Source organism: Odocoileus virginianus, chromosome 26 (genome assembly GCF_023699985.2).
Source record: "Odocoileus virginianus isolate 20LAN1187 ecotype Illinois chromosome 26, Ovbor_1.2, whole genome shotgun sequence".
Classification (NCBI taxonomy): domain Eukaryota; kingdom Metazoa; phylum Chordata; class Mammalia; order Artiodactyla; family Cervidae; genus Odocoileus; species Odocoileus virginianus.
In genome coordinates this window covers 31,992,546-32,020,215 of record NC_069699.1, presented here as the reverse complement: position 1 = coordinate 32,020,215, position 27,670 = coordinate 31,992,546, and the positions used below count along the sequence as shown (strand labels likewise).

The 27,670-nt window shown below is 51.1% G+C and overlaps 2 protein-coding genes across 9 annotated transcripts in view; one reads left to right on the top strand and one right to left on the bottom strand.

Moving 5' to 3' along the window:
- SLC25A26 (solute carrier family 25 member 26) overlaps nt 1-8,175 on the top strand; it is a 151,202-nt gene extending 143,027 nt beyond the window's left edge. For all 4 annotated transcript variants that reach the window (XM_020896555.2, XM_070455710.1, XM_070455711.1 and 1 more), the window contains 3 exons: nt 1,125-1,189; nt 2,172-2,245; nt 7,782-8,175. In XM_020896555.2, the coding sequence (XP_020752214.2) occupies nt 1,125-1,189; nt 2,172-2,245; nt 7,782-7,899 (257 nt within the window). In that variant the 3' untranslated portion in view covers nt 7,900-8,175. The remainder of the gene's footprint in view (nt 1-1,124; nt 1,190-2,171; nt 2,246-7,781) is intronic.
- A 772-nt stretch (nt 8,176-8,947) lies between these two features.
- LRIG1 (leucine rich repeats and immunoglobulin like domains 1) overlaps nt 8,948-27,670 on the bottom strand; it is a 112,072-nt gene continuing 93,349 nt past the window's right edge. For 2 of the 5 annotated variants that reach the window (XM_020896551.2, XM_020896554.2), the window contains exons 10-19: nt 25,017-25,088; nt 24,199-24,270; nt 19,925-20,088; nt 15,007-15,327; nt 13,606-13,887; nt 12,733-13,152; nt 12,124-12,249; nt 11,480-11,629; nt 10,723-10,965; nt 8,948-10,617 (exon numbers count right to left, since the gene is read on the bottom strand). In XM_020896551.2, coding sequence (XP_020752210.2) covers nt 10,358-10,617; nt 10,723-10,965; nt 11,480-11,629; nt 12,124-12,249; nt 12,733-13,152; nt 13,606-13,887; nt 15,007-15,327; nt 19,925-20,088; nt 24,199-24,270; nt 25,017-25,088 — 2,110 coding nt within the window. In that variant the 3' untranslated portion in view covers nt 8,948-10,357. The remainder of the gene's footprint in view (nt 10,618-10,722; nt 10,966-11,479; nt 11,630-12,123; nt 12,250-12,732; nt 13,153-13,605; nt 13,888-15,006; nt 15,328-19,924; nt 20,089-24,198; nt 24,271-25,016; nt 25,089-27,670) is intronic. The other 3 variants (XM_070455707.1, XM_070455708.1, XM_070455709.1) reach the window with 3 other exon arrangements.

The window sequence follows — 27,670 nt, the reverse complement described above, 5'->3', positions numbered from 1 at the left end:
AGCCCTAAATTTGTGCCCTTCTGAGTATATCTTTCAAGAAGTCAGCCTCATAATAAATAACATAATGTTACCAAATGGAGGAGGTTCAGTTTAATGATCTTATTTCAGCAACATATTTAGAAAGATATTTGGCAGAGATCAGATGACCTCCTTGTCCACACAACCCAGAACTTAGAGGGAGAGGCTGCTATTTCTGGAGCATCCTTCACACATGTGTTGTGTTCAGCTCTTAGAAAACTGTCCAATTTCACTGTGGTCATGGAAGCTGAATCTTTAGAAATCCCTTTTGGGCTTACTGTTTCAGTCTTTTTTGGGACTTTGGGGATCTGCAATATCTCTGTAGCATATTGAATAAAATATTGATACCAGATACTATGATTTCTATTAAAAGAAAAAAGAAAAAGTCTTCCACTTCCTCTGTGTGTACATACAGACCCCTTTAAAATATGTAGATTTTTTTAAAGATCCATTTGGCAGTCACAGAATTTAAATAAAGAGGACAGAGCCATAAGGAAGAACTCGGGCTTGAATCAAGACTGACTCTAACAAGAAATGAGTTTAGAAATCTTGTGACTCTAGCTGTCCTGTTGATCAGAAGTCTGGAAATACAGAAAAATGTACTCTCTTAACCGTTAAAAACCCAGCCATGTATACCAAAATTTCCCACAGCAATACACATGTTTCTCTTTGCCAGTTTTGCCTAAGAGCAGAAACCATAGCAGCGTTTTGGAGTCGGATTAGAGAACATAGGCCCGTGAAAGGCATGGACCGCCTGAGCTCATGGGGCGCCGCAGTGCCTCTCAGACGGGCGGGGGCTGACCACAGATACCCCACATCCACCCAAAGGTTTGTGCGCTGCTTCACAGGAGAGCAGGATACGTTGTGGGGCCTTTTTTTAAACTTGAGCGTATAAAACGTTGTCCCGTCACCTCTGTGATAGCAGCAGAGCGTGCGGGTAAAGACGTGGCATGTGTGCGTCCTATTCTTGAATCAGTCAAGTGGATGTAACGATAAAGAAGTATTTTTGGCAGAGTTGCGAGGAATTCTGGAGTAAAAATTATAAAATGCCATGCAGCGTGGTAAATAGTGCCTTGCTTGTGTGTTGTGTGTGTTTATGTGCACAGGTGGCTTTGCAGCTGCAGTCACCACGCCTCTGGACGTGGCCAAAACAAGAATCATGTTGGCAAAGGTAAGTGGTAAAATAAGGTATCGGACACAACAGACGCTTGTCTCCATTAGGGCCAGGGCTTATATGTATATAAAGTGAACAAAGGTGGCGTGATACCTGTGTGTCAGCAGCCTTACGCTGCCTGTTGAGTCACGAATGGAACTGCCTTTGCACAAAGCACTATCACAGGAATCGCTGTGACGGCTGTCTTTTTGACATGATTTTCCTCCGTCTTACGTGAACAGGTGGGGATGGTAGGGCCTCTGGCTGGCAATACTGTTTTCAGAAACTCCTTGTTTTTACTGGTGACGGTCCTGAGGCTCAGAGAGCTGGCCTGCTTCACGCCAGGCAGCAAGTCTGAAGTTCTGAACTCAGATCATGCTTATTAAGCTTTCACCAGATGAACTAGGACAGTTTTCAGAACTGTCAACAAATGACATGAAGAAAAATTATCTTTAAAAAAACTGCATTAAGACTTCAGAGAAGTCCACAGGACATATCTGAACCAAAACGGTGATTCTGAAAGGTCATGCCCTTGTGGAAAAGTGGAATAAAGACAGAATCGTAATATGAAGCTTCATAGGGCAAAGCCAGTTTTAAACAGAACGTAGTGTTCTTTATCAAATGTGTGCATTAGCCACTTAGAGAAGTTTCATAATGCCATTATACTGATTACCCTCCATCCTTCTCAGATCAATTATACCACTTCCCATCTTTTTCCTGGTTAGTAGCAGTCTGTGAATTGTTCGGGAAAGCTCTGCTCATCGGTTGATGGTGAGAGAACTCACCTAGAAAAGCTGCTTCGGGTGGGATTTGGGCCAGATCAGTGCTTGCTGGCAGCTTCGGATGTGAGGGCTGCTAGTCCAGGGAGAGCCAGGGAGCTGATTCCCTAGGGCCTCCCCAGCCTGCCTGAAACTGTCCCAGGTGAGGGTGTTGGGGGGCCAGCTGTAAGTGGCTTGGGGAATTTTGTGAGATGATGTCTTCGCTCTGTCTTTCCTTGCAGGCTGGTTCCAGCACCGCAAGTGGGAATATCCTCTCTGCCTTGCACGCAGTTTGGCGGACACAGGGGCTGTCGGGGTAAGGCCGGGGGGAGGCCTCTCCACCCTCCTCCTCCTCTAGCCGTGTCGGGCACACCCACCCTTCTTCTTCCGCTCGTCCTGATCGTGGAAGACGTTATGTTTGATGTTACGTGTGTGAGGTGCTGCTTACACAGTCGAGCTGACGCAGTGCTGTAGCCGGTGGGTCCCATCCCGATGTCAGGTGATGTCCGTGTGTGTGGCCCCTGCTGGGTTCTGGGCTGCAGCAGTGAGAAAGCCAGCGTCCGCTTGTGTAAGGCAGGACCCGAGTGACGAAGGTAGCGTTGTTAGAAGACAGCATTTGTGGTTTCTACAGACAGCATTTGTGGTTTCTACCTATCTTAGTTATCACCTTCAATATAGCACAGTGCGTGACACCTCCCTTGAAGCCCACAGCTTTGTATCGTCAGCCGAGTGCTTCATACTCTAGCGTAGTGTCCCACAAAGCTTTCTTTAAAATATTATTTCAGTACTACTGCTTTTACAACATGTAAACCTGTTCAAGCGCTTCCCTGGTGGCTCAGCAGTAAGGAATCTGCCTGCAATGCAGGAGACACGGGCTTAATACCTGAGTTAGGAAGATCCTCTGGAGAAGGAAATGGCTGCTCACTCCAGTATTCTTGCCTGGGAAATCCATGCACAGAGGAGGCTGGCAGGCTACAGTCCATGGGACACAGCTAAGTGACTAAGCACCAAAGCCGTCTAAAGGTTGGGATCTGTGCAGATGGGTGAAATCATGATTCTCTCTGGCATCATCTCCAGGGATTTTCCTGAGAGCCCAGCCTCCTTTCAGGGAAGGTTGAGGGAGCCTGGGGACAAGGCTGGTATGACACAGCCCAGCCACAGTAGTGCCCCCTCCTCGTCCCAGAGCCACGTCCATCAGTTGACTAGTTTGTGTCCATTTGGCAGGTTTTATTGCAGCTCGTTGACAGTCTGGAGAACCTGGTGCAGGTTAGCCAGGCCCAGGCAACGGTATTTTGCAGAACAGCCCCATCCTCTATTCAAAACAGCTAATGGTGTGTAGCTTCACTGACTGTGCCGCCTCCCAGCGGATGCCGCGTGCCTGTAGGACACGAGGTATGGAGACTGGGGCTGGGTTCACCAGAGTGGTGGTGAGCCTGGGAGGGCAGGGTGGTAGCTCACCTGTCCTGAGTCAGTGACGCACGGCTAATCGATGGTGAGGAAGTAGGAATCTGGTTGCTCATAGTTGAGACACTTCGATTTTGATGTCAGTTCCTCTTGAAGAAAGAAATGGTGTGAGAGGGGAGAAAAAGAGCTATGAAGTAGCCCAGAAAAGGTTCTTAGAGCTTCAAATAATGACTGGGCCACACAGAGGTGTTGCCTGCAGTAGCTTTTTTAGGTTATCATGTCAGACTGCCGAATTTTACTCATTTGTTTTAATATCATTCTTTTTTTTTTTCCTCTTCCATTTATTTTTATTTGTTGGAGGCTAATTACTTTACAACATTGCAGTGGTTTTTGTCATACATTGAAATGAATTAGCCATGGATTTACATGTATTCCCCATCCCGGTCCCCCCTCCCACCTCCCTCTCCACCCGATCGCTCTGGGTCTTCCCAGTGCACCAGGCCCGAGCACTTGTCTCATGCATCCAACCTGGGCTGGTGATCTGTTTCACCCTAGATATACATGTTTAGATGCTGTTCTCTTGAACATCCCGCCCTCGCCTTCTCCCACAGAGTCCACAAGTCTGTTCTATACATCTGAGTCTCTTTTTCTTTTTTTGCATATAAGGTTATCGTTACCATCTTTCTAAATTCCATATATATGTGTTAGTATACTGTAATGGTCTTTCTCTTTCTGGCTTACTTCGCTCTGTATAATGGGTTCCAGTTTCACCCATCTCATTAGAACTGATTCAAATGAATTCTTTTTAATGGCTGAGTAATATTCCATGGTGTATATGTACCACAGCTTCCTCATCCATTCGTCTGCTGATGGGCATCTAGGTTGCTTCCATGACCTGGCTATTATAAACAGTGCTGCGATGAACATTGGGGTGTACGTGTCTCTTTCGGATCTGGTTTCCTCAGTGTGTATGCCTAGAAGTGGGATTGCTGGGTCATATGGCAGATCTATTTCCAGCTTTTTAAGGAATCTCCACACTGTTTTCCATAGTGGCTGTACTAATTTGCATTCCCACCAACAGTGTAAGAGGGTTCCCTTTTCTCCACACCCTCTCCTGCATTTATTGCTTGTAGACTTTTGGATAGCAGCCATCCTGACTGGCGTGTAATGGTACCTCATTGTGGTTTTGATTTGCATTTCTCTGATAATGAGTGATGTTGAGCATCTTTTCATGTGTTTTTTTGCCATCCGTATGTCTTCCTTGGAGAAATGTCTGTTTAGTTCTTTGGCCCATTTTTTGATTGGGTCATTTATTTTTCTGGAATTGAGCTGCAGGAGTTGCTTGTATATTTTTGAGATTAATCCTTTGTCTGTTGCTTCATTTGCTATTATTTTCTCCCAATCTGAGGGCTGTCTTTTCACCTTGCTTATAGTATCCTTTGTTGTGCAAAAGCTTTTAAGTTTCATTAGGTCCCATTTGTTTATTTTTGCTTTTGTTTCTAAAATTCTGGGATGTGGGTCATAGAGGATCCTGCTGTGATTTATGTTGTTTTAATATCATTCTTAAAGAGGCTCTGGCAACTATTGGTCAAACCTCTGCCCTAGACCTTAGCCCTGTGGAGTCTGAGTGGGGCTGTAGCCTGCCTGCCTTTTCTAGGAAGGTGGTGATGTTTGTGGGGGTGGCCTTGTTGGCAGGACCGTGGAACCAGAAGCTCGCGGAGGTGGGATTTCCACGAGATGATCAAAACTTAACCTCGCCTGTCCCGGCGGTGGTGTCACTGGGTGCTGCCTCATGGGGCCATGCCAGAATCGCAGGCAGAGACAGGGCATCATCCTCATGTCGAGGGCCTGTCCCTGCCCCTGCTGTCAGACGTGTGAAGGGATCTCACCTTCCAGAAGCTTCTTGAGTCTTGGGCTCCCATTGGTATGCCCAGTGCGGTCCTTAGCTGAGTGTTCATTAGCTTCTCATTAATGTGATAGGAGACAAATAATTGGACAAGGGAACTGTAACAAAAGGCAAAGAGGCAAAGGCCCTGCCAACGCGGGCAGCTGTTCTGAGCAGTGAGCCTAGGCTTCTGCTGCTTCCTCTGTCCTTGACGCAGAGGCCCCGGGGGCTCCTGGTGGTCCTGGAACATGCCTGCCGGCTTTGCAGAGGGTTCCAGCTACCTCGCAGGTACAGCCTCGCGCCTCGTGTACACGTGCACACCCCCCACAGCCCAAGCCCCGCTCGGGGCTGGTGCTGAGCTCCTCGCATCCGTTAAAGCAGTGACGCGCTTGGGTCACTCCGGGGAGGGCGGGAGGAAACCATGTTCTGGCACAGATCTGGGAGATGTGCCCTTGGGCAAATTGGTTTCTCAAATAAAAATACCACACGCTCATGCAGCCCAGTGGGCCGAAAGCAGACGGGAGCCTGTTTATCCTGCTCCGTCCTCCCGCTCGCCTCCTGGCCTTCTGCTTTCCTCTCCTGCGCCCTCCCGCGCGCGCCGCCGCTGCCCCTCGGCCCTCGCGTGGCGCCCCGTGTCGTGTCTCCCGCGGGCTCCCTCCGGTGAGGCTCCGCTCTGCGCCAGCTTGTGTCTGAGTCTGGTTGGGGCGCTTACTGGACAGATTACTCTACGTTAAAGCTGTAATGATGTTAACAGACTCAGTTGTCATCTAGTGAAGCCATAAACTGCTTCCGTCTGCCCCTAGCGTGGAGCAGCTGAGCTCATTAGCGGGAGCGGAATGAGACACTGGCTGTGGAAACAGGGCAGGGCGGAAGGATTCTGTGGCAAATGTGGTTTCCACAGCTCGGCCCCTGCCGACCGCCCGGCCAGCTCGGCCCTTTGTAGGGTGGGGGATGGCAGGTGACACTGTTCTCCAGGTCAGAAGGGCAGGGGGCCTGAACGCAGAGGTTTAGGGACACCTCATATAGAAACACTTCACACGGGGCTGAGCTGAACAGCTTTTCCCTCACAAATGTGTTTTCACCGTCTGTAGAATTTTCATGTGGACAAGAAAAAGGTTCTCATTTTGGGTATCATTTTCGTTGATGATTTAAATTCTCAGCTAACTAAATCACTGACCCCCAGAACTCCGGTCGAGTTTGTTTTCCTCAGAAGTGCTGAGGGCTTAGGTTGGGATTGTCTGAGGAGCAGGGAGCCGGCCTCTCCTGGCAGTTAGACAGAAAGGGGGCAGCTGGGCAGCCGTGAATTAGGCTGCCTTCGTGAGGTCTCCTTCCTGTCCGGGTCTTGGCGAGTCTCCCTTCAGCTGAGCATGGAGGTTTCCCAGACTGTCAAGGCTGCCCCAGGCTCCTGTTGGCATAATTATGTATTTTCATAGATCTGATCCAAAGTATTTTTAGTGGTGAATTCACTAGTTCTAACTTTGTAATTTTGTTTTCTGCTTACACAAGTAATACTGTTGGTAAAAAGGTTCCATTATTACAGACACATAGGCGAGGAAAGTCTCCACAGAAAGTTGAGGACACATGTCGGCCGTGTTTGTCCAACATGCAGTCATATTATACTGCTCTGGGACTTCTTTTAGAACCCATTTTGTCTGTCTTCCATTGAGTCCCTGTGCACGACCTTATTTTTCAGTTGCATAATCTCCCAGGTTTGTCTCCTGTACCAGACAGAATCTGTAATCTGAGAGTAGGTTCTTTGCAGTTTTTGTTTCATCAGTGAAACCACGATGACCATCTTTGAACAAATAACTGTGCGTTGCTCTGGGAGTGTATTAAACAATGATTGCCCAACTTACAACCCCAGTAACATTGTTCTTTTACTTTGCATTTCTTTGCTTGTTCGAAAGTTGCAACTTTGATGGTGACTGGCCTTCCCTAGTGCTTGGGGACAAAACCCATAATGAGGTGCTGTTCCCCTCCCAGCTGGAACAACCCATCTGTCTTGCCCTTCATTAGAGGAGAAAGAAAACAGGATCCATGGAGATTGGAGTCCCCAAGTGGCATCACATTTGTCGGGTTTTAAGGACAAAATGGGACCAAGTGAGTCACCGGGAGCAGGAGAGTCGCTGGAAATCTCCCTGAACGCCCAGGGCCCACATCAGGTTTAAGGTGTGGGGGGCTCCAGCCTTCCTCAGGAGTCATTGACAACTCTATTAAAAAGTCGATTTCACTGTCTCTCGAAGACAGAAATGGTGTGAAAGTTGCTAACAGAACTCTTGTGGGGATCAAGTTAGTTTGGACTAACTGCTGGACTTAGTGGTGGGTGCTCACAAGTAAGCTCTGTTTGGTATTCGGCCACTTTAGCCAACAGACAGCTGGGATCCAGCTTCAGCAAGTCTACTCGGGAATGTAAGTGCCATTCTGAAAGTAAAAACACACGTCTGAAGTGCTCTGTGGGGTTTAATGAGCGTGGTGTGTTAAGTTGAGCAAGCTGTGGGTGTTGGAATTTAACCTTTTTTACACACACAGTTTTTTAAACATCTTTCCTCTTGCCTCCCACCAGATTATTTGCAGGTGTCTTCCCTCGAATGGCAGCCATCAGTCTGGGGGGTTTCATCTTTCTTGGTGCTTATGACCAAACACGCAGCTTTCTGTCGGAACTTGGCAGAGAGAGCCCCTGAATCAGAGACGGCCCCTGCCTTCAAGAAAGGATCCTGCTGTGAGAAGAGTTTCCCTTCCATTTAGCAGCTGTCCAGCCATCTGAACGACGAGACTCCGTGCGGAAGCCCAGTCCCGCTCGGGTTACAACATGGAGGACGCGTCTTCCGCGCTGCAGGCTGGCTGGGGTGACGTCATCGGCTCGTTTGCCAGAGTGGAGAGAGAAAATGATGTCCACAGCGGTACTCTGAACAGTTTTTTTCTCAGAACCCCTCAATAAATAAGCATGGTAATGCTGAGTCCAGGCCCTTTCAGAGCCTTCATTTGATCTGTATCTGATCTTTCATTTCCTGCCACCTGATAGTGGAGTCAGCCAAAGGCAGGGATGGTTACAATTTTAAAAGAATGGCCAGAAGGAGACTTACGGAAAAAGTTGAGGATGTGGGTGGGTTTTTCCCCCGGGTTAATTCCAGTTGCATCAGCTTACAGCTTTGTGTAAAAAGAATGAACTACAGGTGCACGGCAAGCATCCTTGCTGGGTAAGCAAGCTGCTGGTCTTAATGACCATCACATTTCACCTATAAAAACACTTGTATTCTTTTACAGAGAGGTGTCCAGCTGCTCATGTGGTGTTTTGTGAGAGAGAACCCAGTCTCGGCTCAGTGACTAGCTGGGCCGTCACCGACCTCTCCCCCTATTTCAGACTCAGAGCAAGGGCCAGGGCTGGCTTTGCAAACACAGTGGTTTCATCCTTCGGTTCACCGTTAGGAATTTTAAGCTCAGCACTGGAAATCGAAGAGATGAAGTGAGAAGGTCACCATTCTAGAGCTTGACTAATAAGTTCCAGGTGTTAGAAAAATTCAGAGAGAAATCTTAGGAATCCAGTGCTGTCATGTCTTCCCTGGAGCAACAGTATATAGTTCTGCTTTGACTAATTTTTTTTTCCTTTTCAAAAAGTAAAAGGGTAATTAGGGCAGGATGACTCCCTTACAAAGGCAGTCTCTGGAATTAAACAGGATGAAGCACGGCTGGTTAATGTAGGTATAAAAACAACCCGCCACACACGTAACATGTTATAAATGAACCTTTATTAAAGACACTTCAATGCCATTTGTTAGACACTTCAATATTTTACATGTTTTTCAATGTACATTGTACCAAAATTTCTATAAATAAATAACTTTGTACATAAAAGTAATACTTCCTCTTTCACATTGCCTCTCAGAAGCAGCAAATTCACATATTTTGTGGAAGTAACAATCAGTTAACTGTTGAGAACAGAATTCTAGATGTGCTTACCTTTTGGGACAGTGGTGACAGCTGACAGTGATTAACATAGGTAAGTAACCATTCCATCAATATGTCCCCTTCAGCTTTTTGGCTAAAGGAACTTGGCTTTCTGAGATTTTTAAGGACCTTGTTTCAATGTAATTTTTCCTGAAATACACATTGGCACTCACAAGATGGTTAGCAACAGGTCTCAAAAAAAAGTGCAAAAATACCCAGGAGGAGGGCTGATCTCTGAGAGTCCAAGCCCGGGGCCATCTGGGTGAGGGAAGGACATGGCCAGGCCTGCTCTGGATCCTCAGTAGAGACATGAGCCCTGAAAAGTGAGGACTCGGATTTTTTTTTCCCCTAAGGCCAACGTAATATTAATTATATCGGCAGAACTACAATATCACTATTGAAAAATCCACAGGTACCAACACCAGCAGCCTCTATCTTATTAAAAAGCCTCAAATGACCATTGAATGATACTGACAAGACCACATTTGCCTTTCTCACAGAAGGAAGAAAGGCATCCTAATTGTTGGAACCGATTGCTTGTGATGGATTAATATTCCACCTGTTAGAGAAAGAACTTAAACCTACAAGAACGCCTTCACCATGAAGGAATGTAACGTCTGCCCCTCCGGGCTCTACAGGGAGGTCCCCGCAACGCTGTCCACACAAGCAACCGTCACAGGAAGTTGCTTCCACTGCAGACACAGCCTCTGGTGGTAAAGCATCCCAGGGATGCCAGAGCGCCTCCTTTCCATCCACCTACCAAACCCTCCTGTGAACAAATGTGGTTTGTAGCTTCAAGGAACTCCATCCATGCATTAAGGCACCAGAACTATCCCCCCCCTCCAAAATTAAACAGCAACCAGGTATGAAAAATAATAATGTCAACATTGTAGGATTTTTGTTTCTGTTAACCATGCACTAAAGATTAAAATAGCCTCTGTAAAAGATACATATAATATATATGGCATCTCTGAGAACTCTTATGTACAAGGGTACCAAATACTTCTCTACCTTTTATACACGCTACTAGCCTCTTGCATTTCTGTGCTTCTACTGCAAGTCCTTTCAGACTCTTGCCGCTCTACGTGGAGGTGAGAACTATGTACAAATCAGTGATGCCCGAAGCCAGGCTCCCTCGCGGCCTCACCCACCTCTCTTTCCTGCAGACGCCATGAGGGCCGAGGTAGACAAAGCCTAGCTTTTCGGTGCAAACAGCAGTGGTGTGTTCCGTCTCCCGGGCGGCTGTCCTGTCAGGGGCGTGGACTCGGAACCAGAGTCACAGGCTTGGGGGAGGTGTCCGTTGGAAAGAAGCAAGTGCTGGCCTTCACCGGGCACGTCAGGGGAGCCCGAGGCGGCGTCCATGAGCTCAGGCTTGCCTGGAGTTAACACAGATGAAGGCTGGAGGTCTAAGGAGTCCGGCTCACACAGCCGCGCTAGAGTCCAAGAGGATGCCCCTAGGAGGGGAGGGAGGGGAGAAAGGAGAGGCCACGTCAGCCTGGCCGCGCACCCCACCTCCCCCCACCCCGACTGGTGACCCTCGGAAGACAAAGCCCCGTTACCTTTCCCATCGAGAGGCACCACGGGCTTCTTCAAGGCGGCCCGCATTCTGTCGTGGTTACTGGGGTAGAGGGGCCCCCTGCTCGGATGCAGTGGAGAGTGTGGGTGCTCACTTGGGCTGGGCTCCTGGCTGCTCGGGGTTCCCGGCTGGCTGCTGTCCCCGGGCTGAAGGTGGCCGGCTGGCTCCTTGGAGTAACCGTGCGAGTCAGCGCTGCAGTCACCGCACGCCATCGGGCCGCCGCGCTCTGTGGATGAGACGGAACCATCAGCCACTCTGTAAGGCCTGAGCCCTGCTCTCATCACCTCTGTAAACGCCTCCCCTCCCAAGTCTGTTCACAGACGAAGGACTGTGGCCAACACCAAGCTATTTGTGAAGAACGGAGATCTTCCACATTGAAATGCTGCAGATGAATTTCTTAATCAGACTGTGAACTGCTACTCTCTGATCCCAGGTGAAAAATCCAGTGTGCATGAGGCGTTGTGCAGTGTCAGAGTGGCCCTGGTGAAAAGGTAACTCTTTTATTTGTCACTTAAAAATCTAAACTCATGCTTACCCCAGCGTAGTATTACTTAAGCGACATCCTATTCTGGAATTTAAACAGGAAGTATGGCCAGGTTCTTTTTATAGAGTGAATGCCAAATTCTGAGATAGTTTGACATCAGTTATGTGTCTCCCCCCACAACTTTCATGTAGCGACTAGGTAAACTCATTTTGATTTCAAGAGCTAAATACTCTTTCCTGAGGAAAGCTGCTCATACCCATTGTCTTCTGGGGACCAGGTGGGCCATCAGCCTTCTCCACCACTTTCCAGGGCTCCTTGGTGAACCCGACGCAGAACTTGGGCTGCCTGCACATAACACCGTGAGCTTCCACCTCGGGAAAGAGGCCTGCGTCTCTTGGACAAACACCTGCAACAGACTCCCACCGGTTAGACTCCCTCCCTGAGGTGGGCAGAGCGCTTCAGACGATGCTGGGTGCAAAGAACGGGCAAGGCGAGCAGCACAGGGACACTCGTCAGGAGGTTCCTCCCAGGGGTTTGTTCCTGGGCTGATAACCCAGAGGTCCAGCGAGGACCCTTCTCTAACCCTGCCTTCACACCAGGCCGGCCTTGCAGCACCCAGTTCTGGTTTGGATAAACTCACTCCAAACCACTGTGCAGTCTTGCCCCATTGCTCTGGGCACTTCCTACTCTGAGAGGCTGGAAGAGCAGAACGGGGCGGTCTCGTGCTTTGCGGCTCTTACTGCAGGCAGTGCCACCTTGTCCGGGTTAGGAGATGGTAAACCCAACAAAGACCTTGTGGAACTTGCACAGGTTAAGTCCCAAAGACCCACCAGCAGACTTGGGTCACCCAAGCTGACAGGTCCCCGTGCTTAAGAGGATGCGCTCAGGCTGAGGCCCTACCGTTGCTCTCCAGATGCCCGTTGGCCTGGTGGCCACCTTCCGTCCTGACTGCAGTCTCCTGTCGGTCCGAGAGCGTCCCCTGAGAAGAGAGGTAGCTCGGGACGTCTGGGGGCACGATGGTTTCATCTGCAGGGAGGCAAGACGGTCAGACAGCAGGGGTCCTGACCCTCTGTGGTGACAACAAGCAGACGTGGGCAGCCGCTGGAAAGCTGTGCAGACGCTGTGTGGCGTCTGCGCTGGAGAAGCCCTCCTAGCACCTGCTTAGCCTGACTACCCAGGATTGGGAGAGATGTCTGTCTGCCTTCTCATCATTGTGCCCCAAGAGAAAAACGACCTGGTGAAATCCCTGCAGCAGCAACCCACCACACAGCAGCAAAGCTCGACGGCTCAGAAAACTGCCGTTTGTAATGTACTTGCATTGAGAGTATTCCCATTAAAAATGTGCTATTCTCGAAAGATAAAATGCGGTCATTGAGAAAGATAAAATGGTGTCACTCCCCAACAATCCAGACTTTTGAGTACACTGAGTCTCGAAAAAGCCTGTGGCCTCCTTCCCAGACAGCCTGGCCGCTCCTCTTCCCTGCGGTCCCCTGGGCTGCGGTGGCTCACCTGTGTTCGTGACACTGTACTCCTCACTCTTCTTCCTGGTCTGGTAGATGATGCACACCCAGACCAGGGAGGTGAGCACGATGCTGCACACCACGGCGATGGTGAAGATGCCCACGGTGGTGCCGTCCTTCCGGCAGCCCGGGGTGGGCAGGACGCTCAGCTGGCTGTGCGCGCGCTCGGTGCCCAGGGCGTTGGACATCTCGCAGGTGTAGCGGCCCGCGTCTTCCACCACCACGTTCTGAACGACCAGCAGCTGGTTGCCGGGGGTGAAGTGGTGGCGTTCGGTGAGGCTGAGGGGCCGGTCCCCCTTGAGCCAGGTGATGCGGGGCGGAGGGCTGCCGCTCGCCTTGCACTGCAGGGCCACCGTTTCTCCCACGGACACCACACGGTCCTCCAGTGGCACCGCCAGGGACGGGGTCTCTGCAACAAAGTGGGGGTCTCACCATTTCTCTCTGGGCCTCGGCTGTTCTAGGTCTGTCCCCTGGAAACGCGTCATGCAGTCCATCTGGGAGCTTTTATCAGAGTGGCTAGGTTTTCTACCAGAGGGACTAAGCCGTGCTGTCTGGGGATGAACTGACCTCAAGCCACAGAACCCCCGTGGTTCCCACACCACCTGGTGACAGGCTCACGTCTGTCCCTCTTGACCCACCCTGCCTGCCTGAGGAGAGGGCAGTTCTTCAGAGTGCCTTACACCTAAGCCCTGTGGAGACTAATCCGATGGCTTTTTTTAAGAGAGGGAACCGCTTGTTTTGTTTGAAAACCGCCTCTTGAACTCCCCGACCCCAGGCTTCACAGGACAGTCTGAGAACTGTGCCTCCAGGTCCCTATGATGTGTGAGAAAACCTCTCCCTCACACACACTCAGCGTACCAACCTAGGACAGTCAGGGTGGCGTTGGCTGAAACGGAGCCAGCCGAGTTCTGGGCGGTGCAGCTGTAAACCCCCATGTCGTCTATCTTCACATCCGTGATGAAAAACACGTCGTCGTCGGGCATGACGTGCATGCGGCGCTCCCGAGCAGCGGGGAAGTCTGTGCCCCCGTCCTTCTGCCAGGCGATCTGGGGGTTGGGGTGGCCGGTGGCAGCACATTCAAGGCGGGCCGTGGTGCCGGTCCGGATGGCGATGTCGTGGGGCATTTTGGTGAACGAAGGGAACACTGCAGAGCGGACAGAGTCAAGTCTGTAGGAAGCTGGGTGCAGAGGCCAGGAGTGGCTTCTGTCAGACTGACTGCCCCACTCCCAAGCGTCAGCTCACACTCACCGCCCTTTGTGCAGCGTCCGCCTAGGACCGCCCCTGCCAGAACCAGGAGCCGGGCTTTCTGAGCGCTGCTGACCGCTCCTGCCGCAGGGGCGGCAGTTATCACTCCCTCTCATCGCGCACACAAGGTTGGCTTGGACCCCTTCAATGGAAGGCTCCCCTGAAATATTGCTACTGTCTGTCCTGTGGTGACCTGTCTGTATAGGGATACCCCGTAAGTGCCAGGGCCTGATACCTGCCTGCCTGCTTTAGTCACCCTGAGGGAGCCTGACTGCTCAAACTACCTCTCTCTCTACCCTTAACTGACTACTAGAAGGGGCCCCCCCGAAGGGGGTCATCTTGACAGGCTCCAGAGCTGGCTGCCAAGTAAAAATCCTTGTCAGATACCCGCAAGACCGTTCTGCTCCCGGGTCACTGGTCCACGGCTCTCTGGCCTGGCCCCACCTGGGCTGGCTGCCGGCCCCAATGCTGGGCTGTCTCCTTGGAGGGCAGCGGCTTCCCCAGTGTTGGGGTGCACTTGGAATCTGGCTGCCAGGCATCCTGGGCTGAGGAGGATAATAAGTGAGGGGGGAAAAAAAATAACAAGGTTTGGTCCTACCTACAATGTGGTGGTGGTGGGGTGAAGTTGCTCAGTCGTGTCCGACTCTTTGCAATCCCATGGACCATACAGTCCATGGAATTCTCCAGGCCGGAATCCTGGAGTGGGTAGTCTTTCCCTTCTCTAGGAGATCTTCCCAACCCAGGGATTGAACCCAGGCCTCCCACATTGCTGGTGGATTCTTTACCAGCTGAGCCACAAGGGAAGCCTACTGTACATAATAACTGGATTAAAAAAAAAAATCACCCCAAAAGAATTCACTGAGAATAACCCTACAATCTGCTACTCCTGAGCCCAAGCCAGGCCACAGTGTGTGACAGAATGACGCCTCCCATCTCAATCACCAGCCGGGTGACAGAGCAGTCCCGAGCGGGGATCTGCGGGAACCCGACCCGCAGTGCAAAGAAGCGGCGCACGTACCGTGCACGGTGAGCTTGGCCTTGTGTGAGTAGGAGGAGCCGAAGTGGTTGGTGATGACGCACTGGTAGCGGCCCTCATGCGCGAAGGTGACGCGGCGCAGGTGCAGGACGGTGGTATACTCCATCACCTCCCCGTCCTGGGCGCGCACGTGGGCGAAGTTCTCCATGTCGGCGTTGGCCAGTGCCTCGTTGTCCTTCTTCCAGGCGAATGTCATCGGGGAGCTGCTGCTGCTGGCGGCCGAACAGGTGAAGCGGACGTCCTTGCCCATCACGGCTGTGATGGTCTCTGGCTGGGTGATGATCTGGGGCTTTGGCAAGTCATCTGGGGTGAGGGGAGCCAGCTGTAAGGCACTAGGACCCTCCAGGACATGGGGACCAGCTGCGGTTCTCGTGAACAAGAAACGCAGACCTCCGCGGGTCCCTGAGCACCCTCAGCTCTACCAGATACTCTCAGGGACATGCACTGTGGTTATCTAACCATATCCAGTAGCAGCTCCATGAACAGTGACCCCTCCATGATCACACCCCTCGATTACAGACATATCCATGGTGCTCAGTTATCAAACAGTCCTCAACTTCCCTAAGGCTACCTCACTGTCACAGAAAACAGAGCATCATGAACCACTGTGAATGCAGAGCCCCCACACCCCTCAAACTTTCTCCAAAGGGAGCAGGGTATGAAGTACCTCCAGAACATCACTCACTTCCCTTGTAGCTCAGTTGGTAAAGAATCTGCCTGCAATGCTGGAGAACTGGGTTTTGATCCCTGGGTCGGGAAGATCCCCTGGAGAAGGGGATGGCTGCCCACTCCAGTATTCTTGCCTGGAGAATCCCATGGAGAAAGGAGCCTGGCCGGCTACAGTCCATGGGGTCGCAAGAGTTGTATCGACTTAGAGACTAAACCGCCACCACCAGAACATCAGAGTAATGGCTTGTGAAAATATGCACCTCTATTAAAGCAGTGAGAACGTTAGCAAAAATCATCGCCATCAGCTTTTTTGGAATCCTAGGAAATAACTAGTATGTAAGAACCCAAGGAGTGTTGATTCAAGAAAACACTTGAAGAAAAGTGACCGTTCTGGCATAACTCACCTGAAGTCCCATTCTCTCCCCAGCTCTATGGTAGCAGTAAAACCCCACAAGCCTAGTAACTAGTGAGGCGAGCAGGACGGGCTGGGCACACCCACAGAAGCTGCGTTTACTTGACCTGATACAGTCTGCTCAGCAAGGGGAGCCCCGGCCTGGGGCATGTGGTAAAAAGAACCAGCAGTCAGTACTGAGGCAGGTGTATCAGTTGGAACCAGTAAGAGGGCGGCCAGGAGATTGCAAAGGAAATCGGGTGAGTGAAATGTCACCAGTGGGCTCTGAAGAGGTTCAGTACATTTCTGAAGGACCTAGAAGGCCACCTGCATGTGCAGGACTAGGCGTGTGCCCAGGAAATAACCTGAGAGAGTGCAGATTTCTTCCCTGTGATGCGCATCGAAGATCAAACAGGAAGTAATGGCACATCCCAAACACACAATATGTTCATAGGCCGCGAAGACTTAAAATGGCAGTACTCCTGAAATTAATCTAGAGGCTCAATGCAATCCCTGTTTCAAAATCTCAGCTATCTCTATTGCATAAATTGACAAAATTATGGGGACATCAGCAGGAGCCGTAGTGAAAAGAATCTTCAACAAGACCAAAACTGGAGGACTATGTACAAGCTAATAAAATTGTGAAACTCTCAAATGAAAACATAGGCATAAGTCTTTGTGACCTTGTCTATGCTAATAGCTTTTTAGAAAATGACATCAAAATACAAATGACAAAAGAAAAAATCAGACAATCAAAATTTAAAAACCTAACTAACCCATAGAATGGTAGAAAATATTGGCGTATCTTAATCCTGCTGAGGATTTACTATCCATAATACATAATGAACTCTTCTAACTTAACACTGAAAAGGCAGATGACCAATTAAAACATGGGCAGAAGATGTGAGTACCCAGTTTTCCAAAGCAGAGATACATATAGGTCCGATAATATGCATATGAAAACAAGCTCAACCTCATTAGGAGGATGCAAATCAAGACAACAGTGAGATTCCACTTAATATCTACTAGTCTAGGTAAAACTGAAACGGCAGTAACAAGTGTTGGACAGCGGAGCCCAGCGTGCTGCAGTCCATGGGGTCACAAAGAATCAGACACAACTTTGTGACTGAAAGACAGGGAAACGAGACTCCTCATGCATTGCTTGGGGGCATGTGAAGTGGTACAGCCACTTTGGGAAACAGTTTGGCAGCTCCTCAAAAAGTTCAGCATACAATTGCCATATGGCCCAGCAGTTCCATTTCTGGTATAAACCCAAGAGATTTTACATAAAAACTTGTACATGAATTTTCACAGCAGCATTATTTATAGTAGTCAAGAAGTAGAAAACAACCTGATGAATGGCTAAATAAATGGATAGCCATGCACTGGAATATTTATTCAGCCACTTAAAAAATAATGAAGAACTGATACATGGTGGGGGAGGGAGAAAGAAAAAAAACTACAGTAAGTGAAAAAGGCTAGCCACAAAACACTATATATAGGATTCCAGTTACACAAAACATCCAGAATAGGTAAATCCTAGAGACCTGATGAACAGGAGTGGTTATTAATCTGTTTGGGGTTTCTTTTATGGGTGATGAAAATGTGAAATTAGTAGTGAGGGTTACATGACTATTTCATATTCTAAACACCACTGATTTGTGTACATTATTTATAGCAGTAAATTTTATATGTAAATTATACTTCTCTTAAAAAATAGCTTTAGTGAAACAACTTTCTTACAATACCATCCACCTATTTAAAGTGGACGACTGATGGTTTTCAGTATGTTCACAGGTATGTGCAAACTGCATCACAGTCCATTTTAAGAACATTTTCATCACCTCAGAAAGAAACTTTGCATCTTTTAGCTATCATCCCTTCTCCCTCCACCCCTCCCCAGCCCTAGGAAACCAACTAATCTACTTCTACCTCTAGAGATTTTCCTAGTCTGGACATTTCACATGAATGGAATCATATACGGTCTTTTGTGACTGACTTGTTTCAAACTCAGCTTGCTTTTCATGACCTAATAATAATCCTAATTGTATGCCTATACCACATTTTATTTATCCATCATCAACTGATAGGCATGTGGGTTTCCACTTTTTGGCCAGTATGAATAATAGTGCTATCAACATTCATGTACATGCTTTGCTGAGGGCATATATTTTGTTTCTCTTTGGAACTTACCTAGGAGTGGAATTGGTGGGTCATATAGTATCTATGTTCAACTGTTTGAGACGCTGAAAGCTGTTTTTCAAAATAGCTATACTATACTGCATTCCCACCCGATGGGTAGGCAGCTTCGGAGCTCTCCCCGTCCTCACAGACCCTTGTTGGTGTCTGACTTTGATTCTAGCTTTCCTAGTGGGTGTGAAGTGATTACATTTCCATTTTCTTAAAAAGGAATGGGAGATTCCCACAGAGCTTGAAATTCTGATCTTCTGCCCAGTGTTTCCATGATTCCCACTAGTACTGGATGATTGATTTGAGTGGGAGCCTGAGCGAAAACGTGAAGGTGGCTCTGAGAAATGGGTCCTGACTGCCGCAGCCCAGGACCTACCTGCCGGGGCCACAGGCCAGAGACTGGGCCCAGCATGTCCCAAGTCCTGCCTCGGCTGGCATTCACTGGGAGAGGTGATGCCCCGTAGCGGGACAGAGGAGGAAGGGGGCAGAAAGTGCAATTTCAGGGAGCTCTACCGAATGGTCAGGGACCAGGAACCTGAGAACAATGGAGGATGTGGCTCTTCTGTCCTAGAGAATGGGAGCCAAGCTCATGGTTCTCGTGAGAAGCACCGACAGTACGGACGGCTGGTTTGGGGGGCTGCTACCACACCGCTGGACTGGGTCAGAAGGCAGGCGGGCAAGCCTGCTCTCAGAAGTGGTGGAGGTGGTGGCGGGTGGGTGTGTGGAAGGCGGGCGCCTCTATCCTGACATCCCCAGGCGCACTGGTTACTGCTGTGCCCAAAGAGTAAGAGAGTGAAGTGCACCACGGGGGTCCCCAGACCCTGCTGTGAGGAGCTCCTTCCTGGGAACATCACCCCCAAGGCTCCGGGCAGACCAGGGGGACAAGAGGCAGCAGGATGCACAGCTGCCCGGCAGTTCCGCTCCTAGAGCAGGTACCAGCAACAACTCGAAGCTCACCTCTTTCTGTGACTACATCTTCCTGCCCACGAGGCTGCGTCATCCCTGCATGGTGCCTGCGTGCGTGTGCGTGTGAGCGTGTGTGTGTCTGTTCAGGTGCTCACCATTTTCTGTGCTCTCTGCAACCAAACCTGGATCCCGACCACCCCTCGTCAAAAAGATGGCAGGAGCGATATGCCAACAATCAGAAGGAAAAAAAGCTACAAGTGCGATTCCAGTGCTTTGGAGACGCAGCAAGAGTGCAAGTCAACACGAAGGAATTATTTTTACTGCAGCAACTGTTCTCCTGAGACTCATTCTTCCTGTATTTAACCTTTCATTCTTGGGGTTGGAAAGAAACACACAGGAAAACCCCAGCCTCGTACGCTGAGTAAATTCGCAGCTAAGCCTGGGCACCAGCGCCGTCCTGAAACAACACAGCCACCTTCCTGTAACTGATTATTCGCCGTGTAACTGAACCAGCTCCTGCTCTCCCCTGATTAAATGCATGCACTCCAACAACCACATAATGAGGCGATGGCCCCGTAAATATGACGTGTGGTTTTGGTGGGAAATGAACTGTATCCAGCAGCTGACAGGTCACTGCGGGCTGGGCTGACTCTCATCACAGCAGCCCCTCCTGTAATGAAGTTTCACCCGGCTTCTGTGCCCTTGGTAAAAAAGAAAAACGCCAAATTACCAAAACCGTCTTACCACACACGAAACTCTCCGGCGGCACGGAGAAGATGCTCCGGCCCTTCAGCGCCTCTGGGTGGGCACAGGTGGCCGTCACGAAGCCCTGCAGCGTCCTGCCCAGCAGCCAGGAGGGCAGCCACTTGAGCTGGCAGTCACACAGGAAGCTGTCGCTGCTGATGTGGCTGAAAGGGAGACGGAAGGGCCATGTGAGCTGTGACCGCACAGGAGGGACCCTCCCCGCCAGCCGGCTCTGGCTGCGCGTGTCGGCAAGCTCCAGTGGGGGATGCTTTCTCTGACGGTTCCTCTCCAGCGACCTAGAGCTGTGCGCACAGTCTACCTGGAGACTGAGCAACAGCAGCTTCTCGCTCGGCGGTTTAGATTCCGCGTCACGAGCAAGCCGCCTGGTGACGCTGACCCTGCTGGTCGAAGGCCCACACTTCAGGCGCCGCCATCTAGACGCCACACGTGTTCTCTCTGCGACAGCCACCGCTCTCACGGGGCCCCAGGCGCGCGGCCTCCTGGCCTCTGACCATCCGGATGGGAACAGCATGGCCGGTGTGTGTTAAGACACTCAGCTGTGTCCCACTCTTTGTGACCCCATGGAGTGCAGACGCCAGGCTCCTCTGTCCGTGGGGTTCTCCAGGCAAGAATACTGAGTGGGTTGGCATGCTTTTTCCCACCCTCCTATAAGACAGACTTGGAGCTTCCAAGCTCAATCCAAGAGTGAGATCTAAATTCCGAAACAAGTCTTGAGAAGGGCTCTTTTCCTATATGACTGCTGTGTTTTTATCTGGCGGAGCTGCAGGTTTTGTTACGTCCAAATGTCAGCTTCACCAGCGTGCTCCCTCTTGTTTGTATATTTATCTCCACACCAGCGCTAGTCAGGAGGCCGGCAGGAATCGGCTCCGCTCCCTAAATAGTGCTTGTGAGTTAATTGCCACTGCCCAGGGAGCATGAGAACGCACAAGCTGGGTTTTGTGAGGCTCCAACCAAAACAGAGAATATTTTCTTTTTCATTTCTCAGCAACTAAGGATAAGCTTTTTCAACAGAAATCGGAATCGCCATCTCAGCGGACATTCCTTCCTGAGGAGTCACTAGAAGATAAGTCAGCCGAGGAGCAGACCTGCCCTGTTCCTGGAAGACCTCAGGCCATGAGCTCAAGAGTGGAGGTCAGCCTGCCACGAGAGTGGAGACAGAGGGCTTATTACATGGGCTTCCCTGGAATAAATGGTCCCAGGTACATGATGACAAAAAGGGGGTGCTGAGATGCTCAGAAATCCCAGTAATGTCACATGGGCCAGTTTTAGAGCAATACCTGTCCGCTAACCCCCCCCCCCCCCCATATTCCATAGCCCCTTCTTTATTTTCCTGTATGTCACTCAGCCTTTGAATGAGCAGAGAAGCCATCAAATCAGTCAACAGCAAGGCGGGATGAACCTGAAGGCAGAGAACCCACGGCTGACAAAATTATATAAAGCCTGCTCTTTGCTCCCATTCCTCACCTTTCCCAGATGAGCTGGGCATCTTCACTTATTAAAATAATTTGGGGAAGTGATTTCTCAAGACTGAAATAATTGAGATCTGAGCCATGATAACTGGGATATTGCCCATATTACACCTTAACATCAACACTGGGTTTTGTATCTATTTGATGGGGTAGGGTTATGCTTAGCGCTCTCTGGAGAGTTGCTCTGTTGAGGGTTCCTAGAGGTGCCAGGAGGGTCCTCACAGCTGAGCGTGAAGAAACAGCCAATTCCCATCCCACATCTGGAGAGCTCCCCAGAACAGTGGTTGTGGAGGTGCCACGAGACACCAGAAAACTCCTCAGCACGGGTGAAGAGCAGAAAGGGGCTCCCCACTGTTGGGGGGCCATCCGGAGTGGCTGCCCCTTCCCACAGGGAGGCTTGGGCACCACACATGAACGTCTAGGGGAGACACTGGCTGTCACTGGGAGCCTTCAGGCCTTCACGTCGGGGACAGGGGTGTGTTTCATTTGAACCACACAAACAAACGAGAAAACACACCTGACTCTTCTCCCTGATCAGAAATACTTTTGGGAAGGGTTAAACCTCACGTCACACATGCAGGGCATCTGCTGGCCCAGCTTCCTGGAGAATTTCACCTCCTCCTCCTGTTAAAACCTCTGCAGATGGAAGCCTCGAGACCTCAGAGACAGTGGGTGTTCAGGATGGACAGAAGGCTATCCTAGAGAGTTTAGGAGTAACAGGCCAGAAGAAGAGGCATGGAGGCAGACATCGGGGACACTGACCTCCCTTCCACACACACACACACCACCTCCAAGACCAGGCCTAGCTTGAAAGGCCAGACTGGGGGGGTCACTGGTGACCCCAAGACTCTGCAGCTCCCTGCTGCCAACAAGCACAGCCGTCCTGGGCTCCTGCCTTGCAGCCAGCCCAGCACTCTGCTGGCTTCCATCATGCATTTTCATGACTCCAACTCCAAGTGTGTTTCTAATCATTGCTTGTGGAAATTTACCCAGAGGATGACTAAGTGCACGGCTCAACCTGCCTTGATCCGATGGGGGAAGAAAATGACCAAGTGGGATTACCCATTTCTCCCATCAGAGGGCTGGGCCCAGGGCCAGCCGCAGCTGGGTACATGCAGGGGCCCAGGCTGAGCCTCCAGAACCAAAAGCAGCATCTGGGGGGCAGGGCCGGGGCGGAGTCAAGCACCTGGAGGGGTCCAGTCGTTCCCAGCTAGAAAGCCCTAAGGAAGCCCGCGTTCTTAAGAGGCCCAGAGGAAATTCTTCTCTCCCTGTCCTACTGTCTTCCCTCAAAACACCCTCTTCCCTTTAATGAGATCGTTTTTACTTCCAGCACTATATTTGGAAAGTTTAAAAAATGGGAATGCTGGAAGAAATGTACAGTGAAAACACAACTTAGATTCTACAATGAATGCTTTGTGATGCTTACTTTATCATGTATCTATCCACGTGTCCATCCTTCCACGAAGTCTCGTTCTAAGACCACGGCCCTTCTGAGAAACAGCACGATCTGACAGACAGGACTCTCACAGGACACTGAGCGTCACGAGGCCAGTGCTGCCTGCCTGCCTGCCCTCACCAACGTCCTTCCCAGGGGAACGTCACTGGGGCCTCTTCCTGCTCTCCTTTCCAACCATGGAGACTGTGCCTCTCTATGGCCCATTCCCCGCTCCCCGCCCCCACCGAGGGTCCACCAGGAGGGTCCTCAGGAACGAGGATGAGCTCAGGGTGCAAAGACAGCCATGGGCACGTGTGACTTTGTCAGCTACTTTAAGAACCCAAAGCTGCACCTCTAGGGAACTAAAGAATCAGATACATGTACAGGAAGAAGAAAGGAAGCTCGGGTGTTGCCACCTCCATCCTTAGATGAGCTGCTCTGCCAGGGGTAAGCTCTTCTAACCCGTCGCCCCAGGGCCACACTGCAGTGCCAGCACCACCCCCTGCAGACGCCACGGAGGCCCTGGAGACACAAGGGGGCCGGGCACCTCCTCTCCATCCCGAAGTGCATGTGACACTCCACGGGGAGTTCTGCCCTGTCCACAGTCCACCCCGCTGCTTAGAGAAAGCCCTCTCGATAAGGGCCCTTCATTGTAAGCACACCCTAAAGATGGAGACTTGTCCTTGATGTAATTAAAGGGACAAGTATCCATTTTACAGAAGAGAGTTTGTTTCCCATCATCGACAGCAGTGGGTCGTCAGCTGCAGCCTGCAGGCCCACTGCCTGTTTCTGTAAATAAGAATTTACTGGCACACAGCCACACCCACGCATTTATGTATTATCTATGGCTGGTTTCTGCTTAAGAATCAAGCTGTCATGACAGAGCTCTTGTGGCCCAAAAAGTGGAAACTATTTACTGAGGTCCTGTAAAAAAAGGGTATTGTCCCCTGATTCAGAATAAGCCCCTAAAGGGCATTTTTTTCCCCTAAAAGACAATTTAACTTATAAATGATCCTAAGTGTGAAAGTAAAGTGTTAGTCACTCAGTCATGTCTGACTCATTGTGACCCCATGGACTACAGCCTGCCAGGCTCCTCTGTCCATGGAATTCTCCAGGCAAGAATACTAGAGTGGGTTGCCATTCCTTTATCCAGGGGATCTTCCTGACCCAGGGATCAAACCTGGGTCTCCTGCATTGCAGGTGGATTTTTTACCACCTAAGCCACCACAGAAGCCCATAAATGATCACACAACTGTTTGGTAAAATGAAGCTTACTGCAAATAAGGCACTTCTTACTCTGAAATCCTCTACTCACGTTAATCTGGGGCCACAGAATCCTGGGTACTTACAGCTCTTTAAGATTCTTCATCTTCACAAAGGCATCAAACTGGACAGATCTGATTGCATTCTCTCCAAGGTTACTGAAAAGCAACATTCTTTACTTAGGCAAAGAAACTCTAGGTGTCCTTCAGATTAGCCATGTGTGTGAGTTAAGATGCTCAGGGATTTTTCCTGACAGTCCTGGTTTCGCTGATGAACCATGGGCAATAGGTCACACCCCTGTGTCCTGTCCAAAGGCCACCATAAGTGGCTATTCTTTCACCTATACTGACACAAGCACACAGAATAACTGGGGAATAAGCCACTCTTAAGGGCAGCATCAAAGCTAAGCTGAGGCCTGCTCAGCAAGTCAGTAGGGAAAACTTTTCCAAAAGAATCAAGGTTGCATTTGATTTAAAGACAAACTAAGAATCCAGTACCAGAGGCATCAGATGGTGACACTGATCAGCCTCAGGGCTGGCCCTGTCCTCCCAGCTCCTGGCTCGGCCCACCGTGTCCCTAAGCCCTGCTGAGCTGCTTAAGGGGAGGCTGAGCCTGAGGCAGGTGAAGGGTCATCAAGGAAGTGGAAGGAGCCCAGGGCCCGAGTCAGCGCCGGGCAAGGGAAGGGAGGAAGGTATTTCTGTGAGCCCCAAGAGGCCGTATGTTCGGTAACCATTGCTGGCACAGGCAAGACGAAAGCCAAAGTTGAAGCTGACTTAGAAGGAAGCAGCTGGCATCTCTGAGCAGCCTGTTTCTGGGTTTACAAAGACGTGATTGAATTGCCAGTGGATTCCCCAGCCACCGGGTCCGCAGGCCTAGGGTCGGGGGGGCCTGGCCGGGTACTCACAGAAGCTCCAAGCCTTCCAGCCCCGAGAACGCTTTCTTGGCCACGGACTTGATCTTGTTGCCGAACAGCGTCCTGCAGTTTCCAAACATCCAGAAACGGAGGTGGAGAGGGCAGGAGAGTGACGAGGGAAGCGGGGGGAGAAAACACAGCGTCAGGGCAATGTTAGCTGAGAGGTCGGTCTGCGGAGAGGCAGGTGGGAATCTGGCCTGGGCTGACATGATGTGTCTGAGGCACACAGACCCTCCCCTTCTGAAATGAGGTACTTTTACCTTTAGCAGAACTTAACAGTGATGACAAGTAGGAACTCCGTGCTCTGTCTTGCCAAAAAAGGCCCTTTGTGGTGGTAAGTGGAAATCACCTCATCCAACCTGGTTATCTCCCCAGGGACCACCCATGGGTGGGGGGTGTGTAGCCACAGTCTCACAGGGGAGAGAGCGACTCATCAGGCTCCAGTGAGAGCACACGCAGTCAGAATGAAAACTCTTGGAACTAAAGACTACAGCCCACTTCTGAAAACTGCATTCTGGGGATAAAGGTCCCCAAAGGCGGCTGGAAGAGGACAGGACAGTGGATGTGCACTGAGATGGCAGCCAGGATGCGGCCATGCGGAGCTGCGCCCCTGCCCACGAGAAGGCCCCTCAGCTCTTCAGCAAGAGCCCAGGTTTCACATGAAGCCAATGGTGCGAGGATCGTCAAATCCCAGACAGACAGGTCCTCAAAGGTTACCTAACTAACACCTGTACCTGGACCGCCCACCCAAGAGAGGGCGCGCCCGCCTGCTGGCCACTCCAATCACCATCTCAGCAGTGACAGCCAGAGTTTTCTCAAAAACCCAAACCTGGTGCCTGCTATACACCTGGAGGACACGCAAGCCTCTTCCACAGGCTGTGTGATCCGAAGGGCAGTGAGCCTGGACTTGGGGTAAAGGGTAGGGGTGCACTGAGGGGCTGGACACTGGGAAGGAAAAGCATCAGATTCCAGATTCCCCTCCTCATTATCAGACGCTCTGCTGAGCGCCCACACCACATTCTCTCCACCCGCAGCTGCACACAAACCCGTCGGCGAACACTGAGATCAGGCTGACATGTGTGGCTCTGTGACCGTGCTGCCTACCAGGGTTCTGCAAAGCGCAGGTTAGGAAGGCCGCGGGCTCCCAGCAGCCAGCGTCCGGGAAGTCTCTGAACCACAGGGTGGGGCAGAGACCCCTAGGCACCGGGCAGGTGCTCAGGGCAGAGAGCCCTGGAGAAAGGCCAGCTGCGAGCCGCTCACAGGAGCGGGAGTCTTTGTCCAGATCCACCGAGCATCAGGGGGATGATCGCCATCAGAGGCCAGCCCTGCTTCAGACCTGCGTTAGGATGGGGCCCACGAGGGACAAGAAGCACCAACCACTCTCTGGAAAGAGAAACGTGAGTCTTGAAGAAAGCCACAGATGGGCCCCAAGCCTCCGCCTCACTGCAGAGTCCCTGCGGCCATGCAGGCGAGGACCACCAGGATACCTCCGAGAGACGGGGTCACAGGCCCCGCGGACCCAGCCCGCACCAGGTATGGCCTCCGCCTGCTCCCGGGCCGCTGGACCCCAGGGCTGCGCCGGCCCCACAGCATCACAGCAGCCCCACAGGGACCCTGAGCTTGGCCCTTGGATGCAGCAGCTCCGGCCCCCGCCTCCGAGGGTGAAGAGCACCAAGGCCACCGACCCCTTTGCCCTTTCCTTCTCCAGGAGCTGGTCTGCATGAAGGTGAAAACAACAATCTCATCTCGCAAGAGCTTCCATGACTGCTGTCTGAGGCTTTCATTCTAAGACAAACAAACCCAGCACCCAGAAACCCGGTGGCTGTGCCTGTCGGGGCTCCCTCACCGCCGGGCAAGTGTAGCCAGCTCTAACTGGAGGGGCGCCGAAGCCCGGAGCCTCTGACAGCGCTGCCAACCTCGCACTTACTCAGATCCCCCAGGCCGAGTCACTGCGTGCTCCAGGTCCCAGTAAAATATAGTGAACTCTTCAGTGAAATCTTCCGTAAATGAGATCCAGGAAAAAAGCTGTGCTTTATTTTATCTGTTAAATATTAGTCAGGTTGACCTCTTTGACAATGAGGGCAGGCTGCTATTTCTAATGGTGACAATAGCAATAAAACAAAATCTCAAATTCTCAATTATTCAGGGGCTGGCTCATCAACTTGTTGGTGGATTGAAACAGGTCCTCCCATTCCCCAGCAGCTGTCTATGGGTGGGGGCCAGGCTTGCCCAGCAGACTGTGTGGGCAGAGGAGAGCTGGGGCTGTTGGGGGGGGGCACCCCCATCCTGTGTGCTGGGGGCCAATGAATGTGGCTGCACTTGATGATGGCTCCCAAGAACGACAGCCGGCCCGATGACCCCACACCATTGACCTGGAGCAGACAGAGACCTTGGGCTTCGCCTATCAAACCCTCTCCCTCATCCCCTGCCAACCCAGCTCTAACTTCACCCCACAAAGACTGAAGGGCCTGTGCCCAGGAATGCCACGGGAGAGCCGGAGCTGTGGCCGGCACCTGTCTCCCTGTTGCATACAAGTGACTGAATGCTCTTCTCTGTGGCTGACCTGTGCTCCAGAAACCCTGCCCCCTGCCACACGTGGGCCCCAAGCTGGTGTCCCGTTGACATTCTGGAAGGGGGGGCCGCCG